General features: G+C 34.3%; 2 protein-coding genes and 1 long non-coding RNA gene across 3 annotated transcripts in view; 1 reads left to right on the top strand and 2 right to left on the bottom strand.

Annotated features, from left to right (window-relative positions):
- The window catches only part of Ssu72 (Ssu72 CTD phosphatase), a 204,141-nt gene that overhangs the window by 84,946 nt on the left and 99,588 nt on the right, over positions 1–19,607 (bottom strand). The gene's annotated exons all lie outside the window — the stretch shown is intronic.
- LOC136986372 (uncharacterized) lies at positions 123–2,899 on the top strand. Its single transcript, XR_010882468.1, has 4 exons — positions 123–206; positions 1,259–1,337; positions 1,906–1,976; positions 2,817–2,899. It is a non-coding gene; the product is annotated as an uncharacterized lncRNA (long non-coding RNA).
- On the bottom strand, positions 3,348–5,145 carry LOC136986220 (transcription factor HES-1-like). Its single transcript, XM_067283714.1, has 4 exons — positions 4,702–5,145; positions 4,514–4,609; positions 4,330–4,417; positions 3,348–4,245 (listed from the first exon to the last, which is right to left on the bottom strand). The coding sequence occupies exons 1-4, from the start codon at positions 4,765–4,767 to the stop codon at positions 3,518–3,520; spliced, it is 978 nt and encodes a 325-aa protein (XP_067139815.1). The 5' UTR covers positions 4,768–5,145; the 3' UTR covers positions 3,348–3,517.

Here is a 19,607-nt window from a genome sequence, read left to right as displayed (position 1 = left end):
ATACATTAATTTATATAATAGTAAAGAAATTTTTCGCACTTTCATTAAACGACCTTGAACTTTTAACATAAATAATAACCATGTTAGGGTCAAGAAAAAAAGTAAATTTTGCAGGTGGCGCATTTTATCGTTTCTTCCATATCTTAACGGAGATCCACGTGCTTCTAGACAAAAAGATAAAAATAACCGAGTGATTAATATCTAAAGTAATTTAACTTTTGATCGCACGAGACTCAAGATTTATCCTTAAAAATCTAATTATGTGGTTAAATTGGTTGTGATTTTGTTTAATTTTTATAAAATATACCATTATATTTATGAATTTATGGCTTCAACATAATATTTTAAGGGTTTCTTTTAAATACAGTGAGCAATTCCTGTGAAAAAAACATCCAAAAGACCTTTAAAAATGCTATTAAAAAAAAAGCAGAAATTCTAGGAAATTCTCCTTTGAATTTTACCAAAAAATGCAAAAATTTCAAGCCTTAGTTCTCAAAAATAGGTGTATTTAATGTAAAATTATGTTGAATTTACAAAGAAAAGTCTTTATTATGTACATATTTGTACAGGATTTGTTACCCTCAAGCAGGATATAAGAGAATTTCTTTAAAAAAAAGATGAAAAATTAATTATTTTCTATATAGAATCATCCATTTTTACACATAATTCATCCTTCTCTTAATAAATTTAACATAAATTTACTTCTAAGCATTAATTTATCTTTGTTTATAACTTATCTTACATATTGATTGCCTATACTCATTCATAATGAAATATTTTATCTTGAAAGCCTAATTTATCATCATATTTTTGTTATTTTTTTCCTTAAAATATAAAGTTGAAAAGCTGGAAAGAGTATTATTGATTAAATTATTAACTTATAATTGAATTTAATAAATAATTTATAGGAATTTCTACACTTTTTAGTATATTTTGACATGCTTATAGGCCAATAGGCCCCTTCCAATGTTAAATACTAATACTTTAGAAGCTTCTTTAACAATTAATATTAAATTTGTACAGAAATTAAGCTTTTAAATTTCATTAGTTAATTAATTAAATACTATTTTAAGGATTATATTAAAATTATGAACTTTTTAAGCTTAATAAAACATTTTATAATATATTAGAGATTAAAAGGTTAAAATATAAATTAATGGATATAAAACTTAAATAGTTAAGGATTTATTATGCCTAATAAGGGTAAATTAATTTGATTTTCTCCCTTTATTTTCTTAGATTTTGAATTATGTTCAAGTTAATGGAGTCTAAAGAACAGGATTATGAAGTGGATGATGATCTTTTAGGCTAATTTATTATTTAAATATTGAAAGAAGGTGAGTGTAACCATTAAAAATATTTAAATATTGTAATTTTACATGTAAAAATTGAAAGAATTAATTAATTTTTTACATTTTTTGAAAGAAAATAGCCTGTATACTGCTAGAAAGTGCTGAATACTATACAGATATGTACATAAAAGTTTAATTTAAATATTCTAAAAATACCAGTATAATTAATTTTTAACCTGTTTTAATAGTAATTTTTTCACTTCCTTCCATAAAATGCATTGAATAGCATGTAGATATATATTCATAAAAATATAATTTGAATATTTTATTAAATATGTAATATATTAAATTAAATTAGTGACTGTAACGATTTAAGTATTTTATAAACATGATCGAAAACTTGATTAATTCTTTACTTTTTTATAGAAATTCTCCTACATAATGATGGAAAGTACTTTGATTCTTATGTAAATATGTAGATAAAAGTTTAATTTAAATATGTAATATTATAAAAACTGTTAAAACTATTTAAATATAACGTGTATTTATAATTTTGCATATAAATTTATAATAAATTTAAGTAATTTTTAGGATTTTTTTTTCTGTTTTGAAGGAAGCTGCCTTGTATCCTGCTATAAAATACATTGAATCCTATACAAGTATTTGATTTAAACACTAATGTAAGTAAAATATAAACTTTTTATTTAAATAAGGTCTTGAAATTCTAGTTTTATAATAATATATATATTTTTTTTATAATTAAAAACATAACCAGTCTTTAATTATGAGTTAATTATAATTTTAGTGAAAAATCTTACATTTATGTTCATTAGTTTTAAATGAAGTTTTTTAACAGTAAAACGTTGGTTTAAAAAACGAGATATTCGAGGCAATCTCGAGAGAATCACACACAAAGATAGGGGGAGACTATCGCATTAAAGGGGGGACAGATAGGCTGGCTCATACCATAATAGGAAAATCCAGCAGATGCATCCAGTGTTGTATCTAGATATGATAATTGTTTCTCAATTCATGGATGGTTCAGCAGTATGCCAAAAAAGCACCTGGTGAAGAGAGACCGTAGGAAAATAAATAGTGCCCAAGGCATACAACCTCGCCACCAGGACACACACACACACACATACGCGCGCGCACACACGCGGGGACGGAATTTTCTCACGCCATCAACCCACCTGTCATTGGCACGGTGGCATTTTCCCACCATCGCACACTCCCAGCTGCTACTAAATGCCGGTGCATATAGTCTGAGTGCTTGTCTAGACTGAAAAAAACATGTTGGCCCCATCTGAACTGGACCTTGATCAACTTGACCAGTTATACTATCCTCTTTCGTGTTTTTGTTGTCAAAAACCTGTCACCTGTTACCAGTCGTTTGCATTAATCATTGACTGATAAATCAGAGACGTGTAGTTAGAATCGTATACATAAACAGGGGGGATGTTACGACACAAAGTTTCGAGCCTTTGGTTAATTATTTTTTTAACTGCGCTTCCCATACGACAGGTGCTTTTCACCTTCGCAGGGGTTGAATATTTTAACTCGCTCACGTGACACGTAACTAGATCTAGAAGTGTTCTTCATCATCGTCAGCATCATCATCATCATCATTCGAGCCAGAAACCTGTAGAGCTAGCTAACATTTACATATAGACTCCCCTTAGAACCCGTTATGTAAGGACGAATGTTTAATCAATTAATGGATGTTAGTAAATAAATTTTATTTATTTCTTATTTTTTTTTAATAATATAAACGCGTTTTTTACCGCGTAATTTCATTTTTTAAGGCTTATTTCCTGCCTTTTAAATTGTATTTTTGCTTTAAATACTACTTAAATTTTAAAATAATTCGTCCAACTAACCTTCTACATACATATATATATATATATTCTTTTTTTGTTTTTTTTTAAATCCAGGAAGTTATTTGCTTCACCTCACTCAACTGCTTCAAGGTGTATCTGATTGAGGAGGTGCTTTCCGATTGACCTAATGCTACAGAACGATTTTGTAATAAAAATAAACACACAAAAACTGCAATTTTAAAGGGAAAAAACACTTTTTTATATAACCAACACACAGCTGAATCCCAGCAAAAAAAAAAAAAAAATATTATGTACAAGCTACAGCACAACACAATTGAGATCCTTGAGTCCTTAGGAAAGTATAGTCTTAAATGCACTCCCCCATTGAAACCATTTGTTTTAGTATCACCAGGGCCTCCAGACATTTTCGTTATCCTGTCCGTTTTCGTTTGAGTCCTTCCTTGGGGTTGTACTTTCCTTGCACACCTCGTTACGAGGCTCGAATGTAGAAGAGCTTCTGTGGGGTGGCTCCTGTGTTGTTGGGGGGTTTAAGTCCGAGGATTCAGAACCCGTAGGGCTGAGCGCACTTCCATCCGATAAATCCGGGCTGGCCGATGCTGTGGGGGATGTTAGAACCGAAGAGGACCACGAACCGAGCTGAGAGGGTTCCGTGTTCGATAACTGATCACTAGATGTGGATAGGGACTGGCTTGGGAGTAGGAATGCAAAGTCCCCGTTAGGTAGGCGTGTTGGTATCAATGGTAAGCCATTGAATAGTTTACTACTGGAAGACGGCGATAGGGTCGAGTTAGTCGAGTTATTATTCACATCGGATCTGTTGAGATAGGCAGGTACACCCGCAGGTATCTGAAGGCTCAGAGATTGCAGAGGATTGAGTACATTGGAGAACTGTGGGCTCATACCGGGAAAGGCCATAGTTCCTGCACCTTGCGTGGAAAAGGGCGGTGTAGAATTGAGACCGTTGAGACAATGAGACAGGTGATTGAGGAGACGTTGTCTTAGGGCCGGATCCACCCCCTCGATTCGACTCACGTAACGGCTCACTTCGGTCGCACATTCGTTAAAACCGGCACGAAACTTGTTAAGGACTGTAGGATCTGTAGAAATGGCAGCTGAAAAGTAGGAAGAACAATTTAAATATACGAAACGAGGATGTAAATCAAAGGAGTAGGGGGAGGGAAAGAATGATTAGTTACCTGCCATTTGTTGTCTTTGCACGTTCTGCAAGTACCTGACGGTCATTTCTAGAATATCGGCTTTTTCTAATTTGGAATGTCTGGACGGCTACAGAGAAATAATTAAAAAAAAACCCATATATTTACATTCCACCAACGAAAAAACACGAGTAAACGTAAAGTAGTAGGGGGATAAAACACTTACATCTTTGTTTAAGGCGTCTAAAATAAGTGTTTTTAGTTCACTCAAGCACTGATTAATCCTAGCTCTTCTACGCTTTTCCATAATGGGCTTAGTTGCCTGAATTAAAAATAAGATTTTTAAATTAGTTTAAAAGAAAAGTATAAACGCGCGCTTTATAATCCGTTTAATTATTAAAACACTACACTTACCCTTCTATTTTCGCTAGTTTTCATGTTGGATTTTTCAGCTGGCATTCTTTGGCCTACTAGAAACATCTAAAGGCATTCGGTATCACAGTAAACATATTATAAATCCAAAATAATAGCGGCGACGCAACACAATCAACTGACTACATGTATGGGAATGCATGATGCTATATATATGAGGTCAGTGAAGCATGCGGGAAGCCAGTGTGAGAACCATAGCATCTAGACGTTCCCACAGTGTGATGGTCCGACAGCCAATCAACGCAGTCCTCTTGCCCAGATTGCGCCCCCGGGTCCAATACGCAGGTCACGAGTCTTCAGACCCGGCTCGGCACAATGGCGTGCAATGGCCTGATACACCACGCACCGTGCACACGACTTAAGTGTGGCACATAATGACGTCAACGGCGAAGCTCGTTCCAGTTTATTTCGGCCCGGTTTAAATTTTTTTTTATTTTTATATTTGATTTTTTCCTTTCGGGGGTGGTATGCCACCGGGTGTGGGAGTCGAAGCAAAAATGCCGCTAGTGGGTGCAACTTTTGAACTGGGAATCAATAAGGGTGTAATTTGAACGGAGCTGGACATCTGTTGCTAAAACCACGTGCCAACTAGGAGCAGGTCTTGTGCTTGGAGTGTGGGAAAACTCCGCCCCCAGCTAGTTGCTGCAGACCGGTTCTGGCAGAACCAACTGCGTTACAACCTGTGGCGTTTCTATTGTTAGATGCTGAGGTTGTACTGCTGCAGCCACTTCCGCTATCGACACATACAGATTCATTGCTCGGCCGCGGCGCGTGCCCGAAAAACGACTGCGCTTTTTTTTTCTTTCTTTCTCTCTTTCTTTCTTTCTTCTTCCTTCTCTGTCTGGATTAATGCTCCGGGACGTGGCGCCCACACGACAAAGCCAAGGTCACTGCCGAATTAATTAAACAAAACAACAGTAGAGGAGGAACCACGATAAGAAGTTCCTACTTTGACCTCCGATCCGACCTCGATAGTTCTAGTTTATATAAAACGATCGCTTAGAAAAATCGTCACTCTCCGTATTTTGAAAACATTATATTGTCAGTTCCTAGAAGAAGACTTCAGGGAATGATTCTGTTTACGAAATTCTAGACGTTGGGTCTGTTTATTCTGAGAACTCGACTCTGTTCGTTCACTCAAAAGTAGTAATTTTGACCTTTCCCAAACCAAAAATAAGTCACTGGACCATTATGTTTGGCGCTGTGAGTATCGTATTGCCTTCACCTAGGTAAATGCCGCGGGTCTACTACAACCGTGCCCATTTAGAAAAACAAGCGCCCTTTGAACTTCAGGAAGTCTCATCTTTCCTGGGGCATGGTTTAAATCTACACGCGGGAGCCCCTTACGAGAAAAAGGGGGGGGGAGAATTTTTAAAAAGAACAATATTTTAATGTCCCCGAGGGCAGCAGGTAGTCGAAGAAAACTTACGGATAAGTGGCACACCCTAGGTGTGGCATTTGAACACGAGACACACCTCACCCCTAATTTTTTAGAACTTCCCTCCCCCAATCTAGTCGTGATTTGAGACTATCATTTAGTCTTTACTTGAAAGGTAGCGGTTCTTCGGGCAAACTGGTCAAGATAATGGAGAAGCCCCGAAGGTACAGGGTTCACTCCATAACTCCCTGTTTTACTTTCCATTCAGATGTCTAGGGCGAAACCTAAAAGCTTCTCGTTAATAAATTATGCATTTAGCTTTGTTTACTAGTATATATTAGAAAAAAAGAAATTGAATTTTGGATCAAACATACCGACGTGCCCTTGTCTTTTTTTTTCTTGTCTGAGAGTAGGAGGAAGGCCCTAAGTTGAATGTAACTTCGGCATTTTCATTCAGATAACACTCGATACGCTTCGATTGTTATACACTTCTTAAATCACCCCGTCTTACAACTGTACTTTGACAGTTAATTCTTAACTGTAGGGGAGATAATTATAAGGATTTGTGCCAATAGACGGTTACGCGTGACTACGCCTGGAATCAATAAGGACTTAAATGATTGACAGCCTCTGGAAGGTTATCAATAGACGTACAGAATACGTATTTGTTGGCCAAACCTAGAAGGCTAATGATCTGATCACCTGATATTATTTTGGGTGGTGTCTCCTCCGTCAGAGGAAAGACATGAGATAAGAAATCCAAACAGATTGACATTCCCTGGCCTAGTTCCGCCCAGGACGTGATGTCTGACTGTCCACTGTCTACAGTTTCACTGGCCTCTTTGGTCCTTGAACAAACTCTGCCCATTGGATTTTCAAATGGGGGAGACTATTGTCTTTTATTATTACAGACTCTCGCCGGACTGCGTTGCAAGAACTCTGGAAATTTTCAACAGATTTTGCATTTTTTTACATTTTTTCAGGGTTAATTCGCTGAAAATTGATAGAATAAGTTCTGCAGCTTACAATGTAAAGCATTATAATTACATAAATTTATTCAATTATAAGGCCTGAATGTATTTTTTGCTAAAAGTATTACATCCTTAAACTTTCTTTAAAGCATCAATTTCATATTTTGCATAGAAGAGTGCATAAAAAGCACCTCTAGCTTATATTTCTGTTCACACTTCTATCGAGTAAAGACTACTTTAAACAGAATTTTACCCTTAATTTTGGATTATAAAGGTATAGTTGGATTATAAAGGTATAGCGTGCATAAAACTTAATCAAGTGTAACAGAGTAATTCTACAGTTATACTCCTGTCTATGCCTCTATGCTTTGCACACTTCCCTAAAGTGAAGTATTATTGATCAATTATGATTTATAAAAGTGTATGGAAGCTTAATCACGTATGGCAGGGCATACTTCTATCTATGCTTCTACGCTTCACACTTATAAAGCGAAGATTAAGTAATTATGGGTTATGAAGTTTAGTATTTTTCATAGAAACTTGCATCAAGTGTAGCATACTTTTCTTACTTTTATCACTTCAAAGCCTTATACTTCTATCCAAGCCTTCACTAGATGTATACAAGTGGAAATATAATCTACATGGCACTTGTCAACTGACAGTAGTTAACTTATAAGAAAATTTGCATAGATTTTGTATGGAGGGAGACTTAAAGATATATTTTAAACATTTAAAAAATCCTCAGGATACTTATTAAATTCATCGAATCGAATTAAAATGCGATTTTTATAGATGATTAAAGGGGAGAATGCGCTTCCAAATCAGATGTCAATAGAATCATGGAGAGGCAGGCGCCAATATGTAGTATCTGTGGGCGATGGTATTTGCGAACCCACCTCACCCTGGGGCTTGGGCGCGCGAAGCCACGTGCCTGTTAAGCCACCTGACAAAACCGTGGGCGTCCCCAGAGGTGCAGAGACTGTGTAATTAAGAAATGGTTTCGAGTGATGCTACTCAGAACCACCTGCCTCTCGCTTAGCAGATGAAGTGCAGTTGACGTTTTGTCAATAAAATGGAAGCATTAAGAGGGATGCTGTTTCCATTCCTATCATGCTGAGGTGGTTCGACAACCCTTCTTTATCGTAGGCGTACCGGCTGCGTGACTGCCAACTGAGAATTCCTTCGATGTCTAGGCCCCCTTAACTCATCTCTGTCTGGTCTCTACTAACATAAACGTTGATTTCAAGCAACTCTGCCAAAAAAAGGAAAAAGAAAACTTTCGCTAAATTGTAACATAGAAAAATTGGACGTTTTTTTATGTTAATTTCTGCCTTGTTTTTTATTAGCATTCAGAGTAGTGTCGGGGCATTACCATTGCTAACTTTACTGAATTACACACTATCCTTGAGACTTTGATACTTTGTGAGTCATCCTTCCAAGGTTTTGTATTGGTTTACTTCTTTTTATGCAACTTTTCTTTCTATGTAACTTATATTTCCAAATGAATGCATCCGGATAGGTAGAACAGAGGCATTTCCTGACTTATTTTTGTATTTTTCCTCGCTTGCCTTACCGAAAATACGCTTTGCATTCCATTATTTATAAAAACTAACCAAAAATATAGGTCCTAACCATATTTTATGAGTCATTCTTTCAAGGTTTTGTATTGATTTACTTCTTTCTATGTAATTTATACCTCCAAATGACAGGTAGATCAGAGGCATTTGTTGTTGACTTATTTTTGTATTTTCTCTCGTTTGCCACACCAAAAACACGATTTCTTACGCTTTGCATTTCAAAATTAACCGAAAAATATAGATACTCACCAAGCTTTTAAGTGCATACTTGCATAAAAAGTGCTTCAGCGTTTAGTAGTAAATAATTAATTACACCGAAACACCTTAATGGATCCAAAAACTCGAAGAAGATTTAATAAGTTACAAGGTCAAAGTAAATAAATAATAAAAAAATTTTGTAACCGGGTGCGTCCGGTTTAAAAACATATAAGAGAGAAAAAGTGGTCATTTCCTTTTATCCCCCTCCCTCCCTTACAGGGCACTTCCTGTTATCCAAACTCGAATGTTGGCCCGGGGTGATTGGTCGTAGTGTCATCTCCAATTTTCTCCGTGATTAATGCCATGTGTCAACCTCCCTGTTATTACAAACAGATCAACAGGGCCATGGTCCGGGCGAGCAGCGACAGAGTGATTATCATACTGCAGCTAATAAATATAATAATAGGGTTGAGAGGGCCGACCACACTTGGTAGTTCCATGTTTTCTCACATTTCTGGTAGAATGCTCAACCTCAGTGTTTCCTCCATGATTTACTTGAGGCTACTTACTGTTGCATCATTAATAAAAGGCGTTGTTACTTCTCACATTGCTTCTTTATCCCTTTTTTTTATACCTCTCTCTCTCTATCTCCCTTCTTTAATACACTCTCTTGATCTTTATCTATTTGAAGTAAAACGGCTTTTGCCTTTTTTAACGACAAAAATTGCCACGAATGTTAGTTTAAGGTGTGTTGATCGTTTGTCATGTTGATTGTTGCGCCGGTAGCACTTGCTGCAAGTGCGTTGTAACACACTCGAATACGTGAAGACATCCCAAAGACAGCACGTTTACTATGTTTGATGATGATTTAAAGTCGAGGAGAGCAAAAAAAATCCATGCCTAAAGGTGAGAATTGTTTAGTTTACTTTAAAATTTAGCCCATTACATTACCGCCGAACCACTGAAGGACCTTCTTCCGATCTGATGGATTCAGATTTTATCAGTTAGATTTTCGTTAGATCGTCAAATGATTCAACGAAATGATACCCAACGTATCATTATTTTAAGATTTCTTCGGGTATTTCATGAGATCCAATTGGTTTGATTGTAACTTTAATGGCATCCGTAATACGCTTTGCAGAATTTCACATTTTAGCTTATTTTTTTGCCTTTACTAATCGAAAAAATGGATAACGTATGATGTATTAAAGTAAATTTGCTTAGAACCCATTTGGTGGTCCTGAAAAATGGGCATTTTTATCCAGACAAATACTTGAAAAACCACCGTTAAAATTCCCTCAAAATTAACACTTTTTTTTATAAAACTATTCTTAACCTCGTTTCTACTTATCGGCTTAAAGTTAATGATTGTTAAATCGGTTTTTCAGCTCGAGTTAACAGCTAAAGATAGCTGCAACTCAAGCTGATAAGTAAAAATGAGATTGAAAACAGTAAAAAGCGACCATTTTGGGGAATTTCTACGGTGTTAAAGCGATACAAGAAGCATCATTTCGTCACTATTTATCGGCATTTCGGATAGCAATTTATTATATTCAGGAAACTGAAACCAGATTTTTAAAATTCTAGAACATTTCTTTATTTTTAAATTAACGAAGAAACAAAAAAAAAAAAACAGTTCTAGAATTATTTTTGAAATTGACGAATCAGCTTTCGAGATCCGTTACGGATCTCGAAAGCTGATTCGTCAATTTCAAAAATAATATCCGTTAATATGATTTTAAGTTAAGTGCATTTAATTTGGGCCTCTCAGAGGTGAAGAAAAGGCCCTACCCCTTGAACATTTTGAGGCCTTGGTAAATTAGAAAATTGTATAAAATTCGGCTTTCCCCCTCCTTTAATACACAAGAAATGAATCATTTTTGCTAAGGCCCTATTAGTTCGCCTGTGATAGGGCCCGAATTTGCTCAAAAGATTTGCAAAAAAAAAACAAAAAAAAAAAGATTAGAAAGCACCTTTAGGGCCGAATTTAGTCTTGTTATGGCTCTTTATGTTGTTTGGTCGGGATGCCTCTTGATCAATACGTTTTATTTTTTTGAGGATGGATCGAGGCCCCCTCATAGTGGGAGGCCTTAAATTGTAGCTTGTTTAGCTTACGTTTAAACTCGGCATTAGATTTATTACATTTATAATGAAGATTTATTAGTTAGAGTGTGATTAAAATGGAGGATAACGTGAAAATACTTAAAAATATATGAGGAATGAATCATTTGATCCCATCCATTCATCCATAAAAAAATAAAAAATAAAGTAGAATGAGCAGGTTTAGTAAGTAACCATTATAGCATTTTTATGGCACCATTTTACATTTTTATATCGAATATTTGATCCGTTTAACCTCTATTTTGCGTTTTATTTCTGCAATTGTACAAAACGCATTCGCCACGTTTATGCAAATTACAGCCGGAGAAACCTTTGTTTTGGCTGTTAAAAACTCGAATTTTTGCTTAATTTTGCTTCTAGATACGAAGCGAACCGTTAAATGGAGCCGAATTTCGTAATTTTGGCTGCGGTTTACGTAGCTAAACGTTAGAATTGATTGGTTTTTATACAGTTTAACGCATGCGAAACAGCGTTAAACGTTCAGCAAAGCGGGCCATTTGTGGTTAATCTAACTAGCAATGGGGGTAACCGGATTGACGAGACGTTCCAGGCACTTAAATAAAATAAAATAAAATAAAAATAAAAATGGTGGAATGACGACGAACGGTTTTATTATTCCCTTTTTCTCAAAGTTATACAATGGCACTCTATCAAAGGGGACCAATGAATGCCAAACTTTTAAAAGTCTCCGGATTCTACTGTAAGAAGGCTTTCTAAGAATAGAATGAGAGATCTTGGGATTCGATCCCGGATTTCCCAGACATAAACTTAAAAACTATTATGCACACACTACCACCCGGTAGACCCTCTCGATGATCCGGGATGAAGACCTAAATTTCTTTGTTCTGCCGTAGAGGATGTAAGAAAAACCAATTTTTTTCCTCTTTGTGTGTTCGTACTTTACCTTAAATTACGGTCAATTTTTCCTCTGAAGAATCTGTAAAATATTCTTCCAGTTATAAAATAGATTGGCCCGTTTAAATGCCCAAAAATCCCTGCCCAAAGTCGGGTTTCCGAAGTTTATACTTGCGTGTAACTTTTGTTTGAATAAGACATTTTATCCTTTAAAACAACCATAAAGTAAGTTAATTAAATAAAATAATTAATTTATAATTAAAATATGAATTTAATTTATATTAATAATGATATAAAAAGGCTTATTCTAAACGATTTAAACCGAATTACATTATATGTATTTCTGATTTTATGCAAATTTCTACATTAGAATCCTGCATTCTGTTACGGAATTTACAGAATTGTAGGCTCAAAGGTGAGTTTATAATTATAATTTTTGTTTGACGACGTTAAACTGTCTTTTATTTATCTTATTTTCAATTAAATTTTGATGTTTAAATCGTCTATTTGGCTCAAAGGTATTAATTAAACAGTGGGTCGATTCTTTACGGAAAAGCAGACATTAAGGATCATTCTGAAGCTGATTTCTCTGTAGAAAAATTGATATATCGAGTAAAATTTCGTTAAAATTTTGATGATAACTCGTATTTAAGAAAGGAAATTTGCAAATTATACTCGCTATAATTTAGTTTTTGTTATTAAATTTTTAGAATTTAATGTGTCTTTCTGAAAATCTCCTTCTCTTCAAACGAAAAGAATCATAGAGAAATGCATCTATATATGATAAAATGATTGATTTGTTTATTTTAAACTCGAAGTTAAAAATTAATTTCTGCATTTCTTAGGCTTTTAAGGCGATAGAATTTACATATTTCACTTTAAACGGATTTCTTGTCTAAAAATAAATTTCTCTTTGTTTAAGAGTTGAAATGATTATATATTTTTCTAAATTTAGTGAAATTATTGATTTAATATCCTAAAAATTTATCTTAAAAATGAGATTTTCAAGTAATTAATAAAATAAGAGAAATTGGATCAAATTATCCTAAGAAATTCTGTACAAGATCATAATTTCTATGCTTAAGTTAGGCTATAGGTAAGACTATGCTGTAAATCATTAAATTCTTTAAAATTTTCTAAATAGAGAACTTAATAAAGCTTCTTTCAGCTACACATTGATTTATACAGCTCTAGATAGAGATCCTTCACAATTATACATATAATAAGCTTCTATCTACAGGTATAGAGTTATTACAGTTGTAGACCCTTCATAGCTATACATACAGATCTTTTAAAGTAACACATACAGAGTTATTACAGTTGTAGACCCTTCATAGCTATACATACAGATCTTTTAAAGTAACACATACAGAGTTATTACAGTTGTAGACCCTTCATAGCTATACATACAGATCTTTTAAAGTAACACATACAGAGTTATTACAGTTGTAGACCCTTCATAGCTATACATACAGATCTTTTAAAGTAACACATACAGAGTTATTACAGTTGTAGACCCTTCATAGCTATACATACAGATCTTTTAAAGTAACACATACAGAGTTATTACAGTTGTAGACCCTTCATAGCTATACATACAGATCTTTTAAAGTAACACATACAGAGTTATTACAGTTGTAGACCCTTCATAGCTATACATACAGATCTTTTAAAGTAACACATACAGAGTTATTACAGTTGTAGACCCTTCATAGCTATACATACAGATCTTTTAAAGTAACACATACAGAGTTATTACAGTTGTAGACCCTTCATAGCTATACATACAGATCTTTTAAAGTAACACATACAGAGTTATTACAGTTGTAGACCCTTCATAGCTATACATACAGATCTTTTAAAGTAACACATACAGAGTTATTACAGTTGTAGACCCTTCATAGCTATACATACAGATCTTTTAAAGTAACACATACAGAGTTATTACAGTTGTAGACCCTTCATAGCTATACATACAGATCTTTTAAAGTAACACATACAGAGTTATTACAGTTGTAGACCCTTCATAGCTATACATACAGATCTTTTAAAGTAACACATACAGAGTTATTACAGTTGTAGACCCTTCATAGCTATACATACAGATCTTTTAAAGTAACACATACAGAGTTATTACAGTTGTAGACCCTTCATAGCTATACATACAGATCTTTTAAAGTAACACATACAGAGTTATTACAGTTGTAGACCCTTCATAGCTATACATACAGATCTTTTAAAGTAACACATACAGAGTTATTACAGTTGTAGACCCTTCATAGCTATACATACAGATCTTTTAAAGTAACACATACAGAGTTATTACAGTTGTAGACCCTTCATAGCTATACATACAGATCTTTTAAAGTAACACATACAGAGTTATTACAGTTGTAGACCCTTCATAGCTATACATACAGATCTTTTAAAGTAACACATACAGAGTTATTACAGTTGTAGACCCTTCATAGCTATACATACAGATCTTTTAAAGTAACACATACAGAGTTATTACAGTTGTAGACCCTTCATAGCTATACATACAGATCTTTTAAAGTAACACATACAGAGTTATTACAGTTGTAGACCCTTCATAGCTATACATACAGATCTTTTAAAGTAACACATACAGAGTTATTACAGTTGTAGACCCTTCATAGCTATACATACAGATCTTTTAAAGTAACACATACAGAGTTATTACAGTTGTAGACCCTTCATAGCTATACATACAGATCTTTTAAAGTAACACATACAGAGTTATTACAGTTGTAGACCCTTCATAGCTATACATACAGATCTTTTAAAGTAACACATACAGAGTTATTACAGTTGTAGACCCTTCATAGCTATACATACAGATCTTTTAAAGTAACACATACAGAGTTATTACAGTTGTAGACCCTTCATAGCTATACATACAGATCTTTTAAAGTAACACATACAGAGTTATTACAGTTGTAGACCCTTCATAGCTATACATACAGATCTTTTAAAGTAACACATACAGAGTTATTACAGTTGTAGACCCTTCATAGCTATACATACAGATCTTTTAAAGTAACACATACAGAGTTATTACAGTTGTAGACCCTTCATAGCTATACATACAGATCTTTTAAAGTAACACATACAGAGTTATTACAGTTGTAGACCCTTCATAGCTATACATACAGATCTTTTAAAGTAACACATACAGAGTTATTACAGTTGTAGACCCTTCATAGCTATACATACAGATCTTTTAAAGTAACACATACAGAGTTATTACAGTTGTAGACCCTTCATAGCTATACATACAGATCTTTTAAAGTAACACATACAGAGTTATTACAGTTGTAGACCCTTCATAGCTATACATACAGATCTTTTAAAGTAACACATACAGAGTTATTACAGTTGTAGACCCTTCATAGCTATACATACAGATCTTTTAAAGTAACACATACAGAGTTATTACAGTTGTAGACCCTTCATAGCTATACATACAGATCTTTTAAAGTAACACATACAGAGTTATTACAGTTGTAGACCCTTCATAGCTATACATACAGATCTTTTAAAGTAACACATACAGAGTTATTACAGTTGTAGACCCTTCATAGCTATACATACAGATCTTTTAAAGTAACACATACAGAGTTATTACAGTTGTAGACCCTTCATAGCTATACATACAGATCTTTTAAAGTAACACATACAGAGTTATTACAGTTGTAGACCCTTCATAGCTATACATACAGATCTTTTAAAGTAACACATACAGAGTTATTACAGTTGTAGACCCTTCATAGCTATACATACAGATCTTTTAAAGTAACACATACAGAGTTATTACAGTTGTAGACCCTTCATAGCTATACATACAGATCTTTTAAAGTAACACATACAGAGTTATTACAGTTGTAGACCCTTCATAGCTATACATACAGATCTTTTAAAGTAACACATACAGAGTTATTACAGTTGTAGACCCTTCATAGCTATACATACAGATCTTTTAAAGTAACACATACAGAGTTATTACAGTTGTAGACCCTTCATAGCTATACATACAGATCTTTTAAAGTAACACATACAGAGTTATTACAGTTGTAGACCCTTCATAGCTATACATACAGATCTTTTAAAGTAACACATACAGAGTTATTACAGTTGTAGACCCTTCATAGCTATACATACAGATCTTTTAAAGTAACACATACAGAGTTATTACAGTTGTAGACCCTTCATAGCTATACATACAGATCTTTTAAAGTAACACATACAGAGTTATTACAGTTGTAGACCCTTCATAGCTATACATACAGATCTTTTAAAGTAACACATACAGAGTTATTACAGTTGTAGACCCTTCATAGCTATACATACAGATCTTTTAAAGTAACACATACAGAGTTATTACAGTTGTAGACCCTTCATAGCTATACATACAGATCTTTTAAAGTAACACATACAGAGTTATTACAGTTGTAGACCCTTCATAGCTATACATACAGATCTTTTAAAGTAACACATACAGAGTTATTACAGTTGTAGACCCTTCATAGCTATACATACAGATCTTTTAAAGTAACACATACAGAGTTATTACAGTTGTAGACCCTTCATAGCTATACATACAGATCTTTTAAAGTAACACATACAGAGTTATTACAGTTGTAGACCCTTCATAGCTATACATACAGATCTTTTAAAGTAACACATACAGAGTTATTACAGTTGTAGACCCTTCATAGCTATACATACAGATCTTTTAAAGTAACACATACAGAGTTATTACAGTTGTAGACCCTTCATAGCTATACATACAGATCTTTTACACAGATGCAGATTCTATGTTTGTTAATCCTTCAATAAATGTGTTATTATTCATAAAACTGTACTTTGTAGATCTTTAAATTGCTAGTGTCAATCCTAAAGTATTTTAGCACCTAAATTTTGAATATAACGCATAAAACATGTAACAAGTGTAAAAATTTTAAGGTTTATTAATTACAACATTAGAATATCGTTTCTTTAATGTACATTCACCTTCAAAGACCTGATATATTTTTGAATAATAAAATCGCAGCATGAGGAAAAATTCCTCTAAACGTTCAGTCCGAGCATAAAAATGGTAGGTTTATGAAGTGAAAACCTATAATTCAAGGGTCTGATTAACTTACATAAAAAGGTTATTTAAAGTCTAACTTCTACCCCGAAGTAGGGTAATTATTCGCTTGATGTTCCCTAAAATTCGATGACATTTTAATGCAAACGAGAGTTGCAGGTGACAAAATTCTAGTGGGACCCCCCCCCCTGGAATATTACCATATACATAACAAATTTATGGAGTAGATGATAAAGATATTATTATCGTTATGTTAATATACCCACCTCAGGGCACTTCTATAGGGAATTAACAGTAGATACACAACAAAAGCACTTCAAAAATCGCCGAATAAAAGTCCTCATTATCAACTTGACAACGTTAATTTAATCTATTTTTGTCTTATTCTCCGATTGATCTTCGTTATGCCCCCGAGGCCATTATTTATTCATAAATTGAAAAAGTTTGGAATTTTTTTGCTCGGGCAATTCTTTGCATAACTAATTTTAGAAACATGTCCCCAAGACCCTACTTATGGAGATTAAAAGGCCTTCAAGTGGGTTGATTAAGCGCTAGAATTTGCCTTTTGCGAAGGAAGATTTAAGGTCCCCTAATGGGTAATCTCTATCAAGCGCCCAATGGATGACCTTATTCTTGATGGAAAAGGGTTCTCTTCCTAGAATCCGCTGGTGGTTAACATTAAGGAGAGGATGGCTTCGGGCCATTCTATATTTTTTTTTTTTTAATAGACAAAGGGACTTGACGTTTGTCGTTTAATCTCGTTAAGGGCTGATTTATCGAGGGTGTTGAAGAGCTTAGTTAACTGACAATATTTATTACGTTTTTGCGTCCTCCCTTAGGACTCACAGGGCCGTTGACATATTCAAGAGGTAAACGAACTTCTTCATAATTGAGACGACGCAAAATAAGTTATCTCACTTCCTGAATTCGACGAGTTTTGCCAAGCATTTTTGACTTTTCTTGACTTTATGCTCATCTCCAAACCTGACCGGTTGAAAGGTTATAAGAAAACACAACGAAATTTCTATGGTTTGGGCCAGAAAATACTCATTAAAATGCGATTAAGACCTAATTTATTTAATTAACTCTCACCCCAATAAATTCCCTAAAGTATATTAACATTACTCTCCTTTTTTTCCGCTTACAGAAGTGGCAAAATCATCCAAGAAAATGCTCCTCCACATGCGAGCCACCGGTTGAAAAACTCGTGAATTTTCAGGTAATTTTCGCGTTATTTTATAAAATATCCCTTTTATTACTTTAATTTTAAGGATTTTTAACGATGTTTACACATAAACACGCTCTAACCTAACAATTAAAAGTACCCAACTCAAAGCTCGGGTCCGAACTCCAACCTGGATGACACTCGAGAACCGTTGGAGTTTGGAACTCGAACGTTCGAAAGTCTTCGTTAATAGGATTAAAATACGTCAGATGGGGTAGAGAAGGGGCCTTTTATCGAACTAAATCAGTAGCTCATTACTGCATTCCATGAATTGAAAGTCATAAATTTGAAACAAAACCAAGGAGGGGGGCATAATCGACAAAAGAGGAGGTGCTGACTTCAATTTTCTATTTTTGTAAATGATTGCCTATTATCTGAAGTCAAGTAACTGTCGGAGAAAAGATGCCCCAGGGCATACACTTTGAGGTGATTCCCCGACTTGGGTGGTTAGCACGTGTCTCAGTCACGTGCCTTAGGCTAAGCAGATACGTAATTTTCTTTTTTTTTATTTTCCTTCCCTCTCTTTTCCTCTTGAGAGACTGAGCCTTGAATTTTTGAGGACACTTCCTTGAGCTTGTTTCTTTTATGTCGAATTTGTCCTTTGAATTCTCGATGTTATCTTTTATAATCCTTCGTTTTTCGTCCGTGGTTTTCGTTAGGTTACGATTTTTTTACATTTCTAGATCCTCGTGATCCTTCTTAGTTTAAGAATTTAAAACTCTGGATCATCGTGGTCCTTCTTAGTTTAAGGATTTAAAACTCAGGATCCTCGTGATCCTTCTTAGTTTAAGAATTTAAAACTCTGGATCATCGTGGTCCTTCTTAGTTTAAGAATTTAAAACTCTGGATCATCGTGATCCTTCTCAGTTTAAGGATTTAAAACTCTGATCCTCGTGATCCTTCTTAGGTTAAGGATCTTTTAAACTCCTAAATCTTCACGATCATTGTTAAGTTCGAAGATCCTCGTAATCCTCATTAGTTAACGGACTGTTTCGTTTGAATTCCAAGATTTTCACGATCCTCATTAGGCGAAGAACCCTTAAAATTTCAAGGTTATATCTTATTATAATTTAAGATAAATTTCGAGTCGATGTGGAATTTAAATCGCTTCCGATAAGGATCAGCCGACAGAAGATGCGAAGGGGGGTGGAAAGAAAGAAAATTGAATGAATTTAAGCCTCAGATCCTATTGATGTCCTTATTAAAGATGTCTCATTTGCATGTTATTAAGGACACCCAGATGATTACCTGGCGATGATATATGGTAGGATGATTATCATTATCCAGAATATTAATTGATAAATACCATTCGTGTTCGGATTGTAAAATGGTTCCCCTACGAAATTACTATTATTTAAGGCTATTAATAATCCATTTTTGAGGGTTGTCGAACCTTAAATGATATTTAATTTAGCGTTTTTTCTGTATAACAGTCATTTTGAAAAATTGA

This window comes from Centruroides vittatus, unplaced genomic scaffold (genome assembly GCF_030686945.1).
Source record: "Centruroides vittatus isolate TY-2023 unplaced genomic scaffold, ASM3068694v2 contig_1213, whole genome shotgun sequence".
In the NCBI taxonomy this organism is placed as follows: Eukaryota; Metazoa; Arthropoda; class Arachnida; order Scorpiones; family Buthidae; genus Centruroides; species Centruroides vittatus.
The sequence above is the reverse complement of the archived record's forward strand: the minus strand, read 5'-3'. Positions and strand labels throughout refer to the sequence as shown.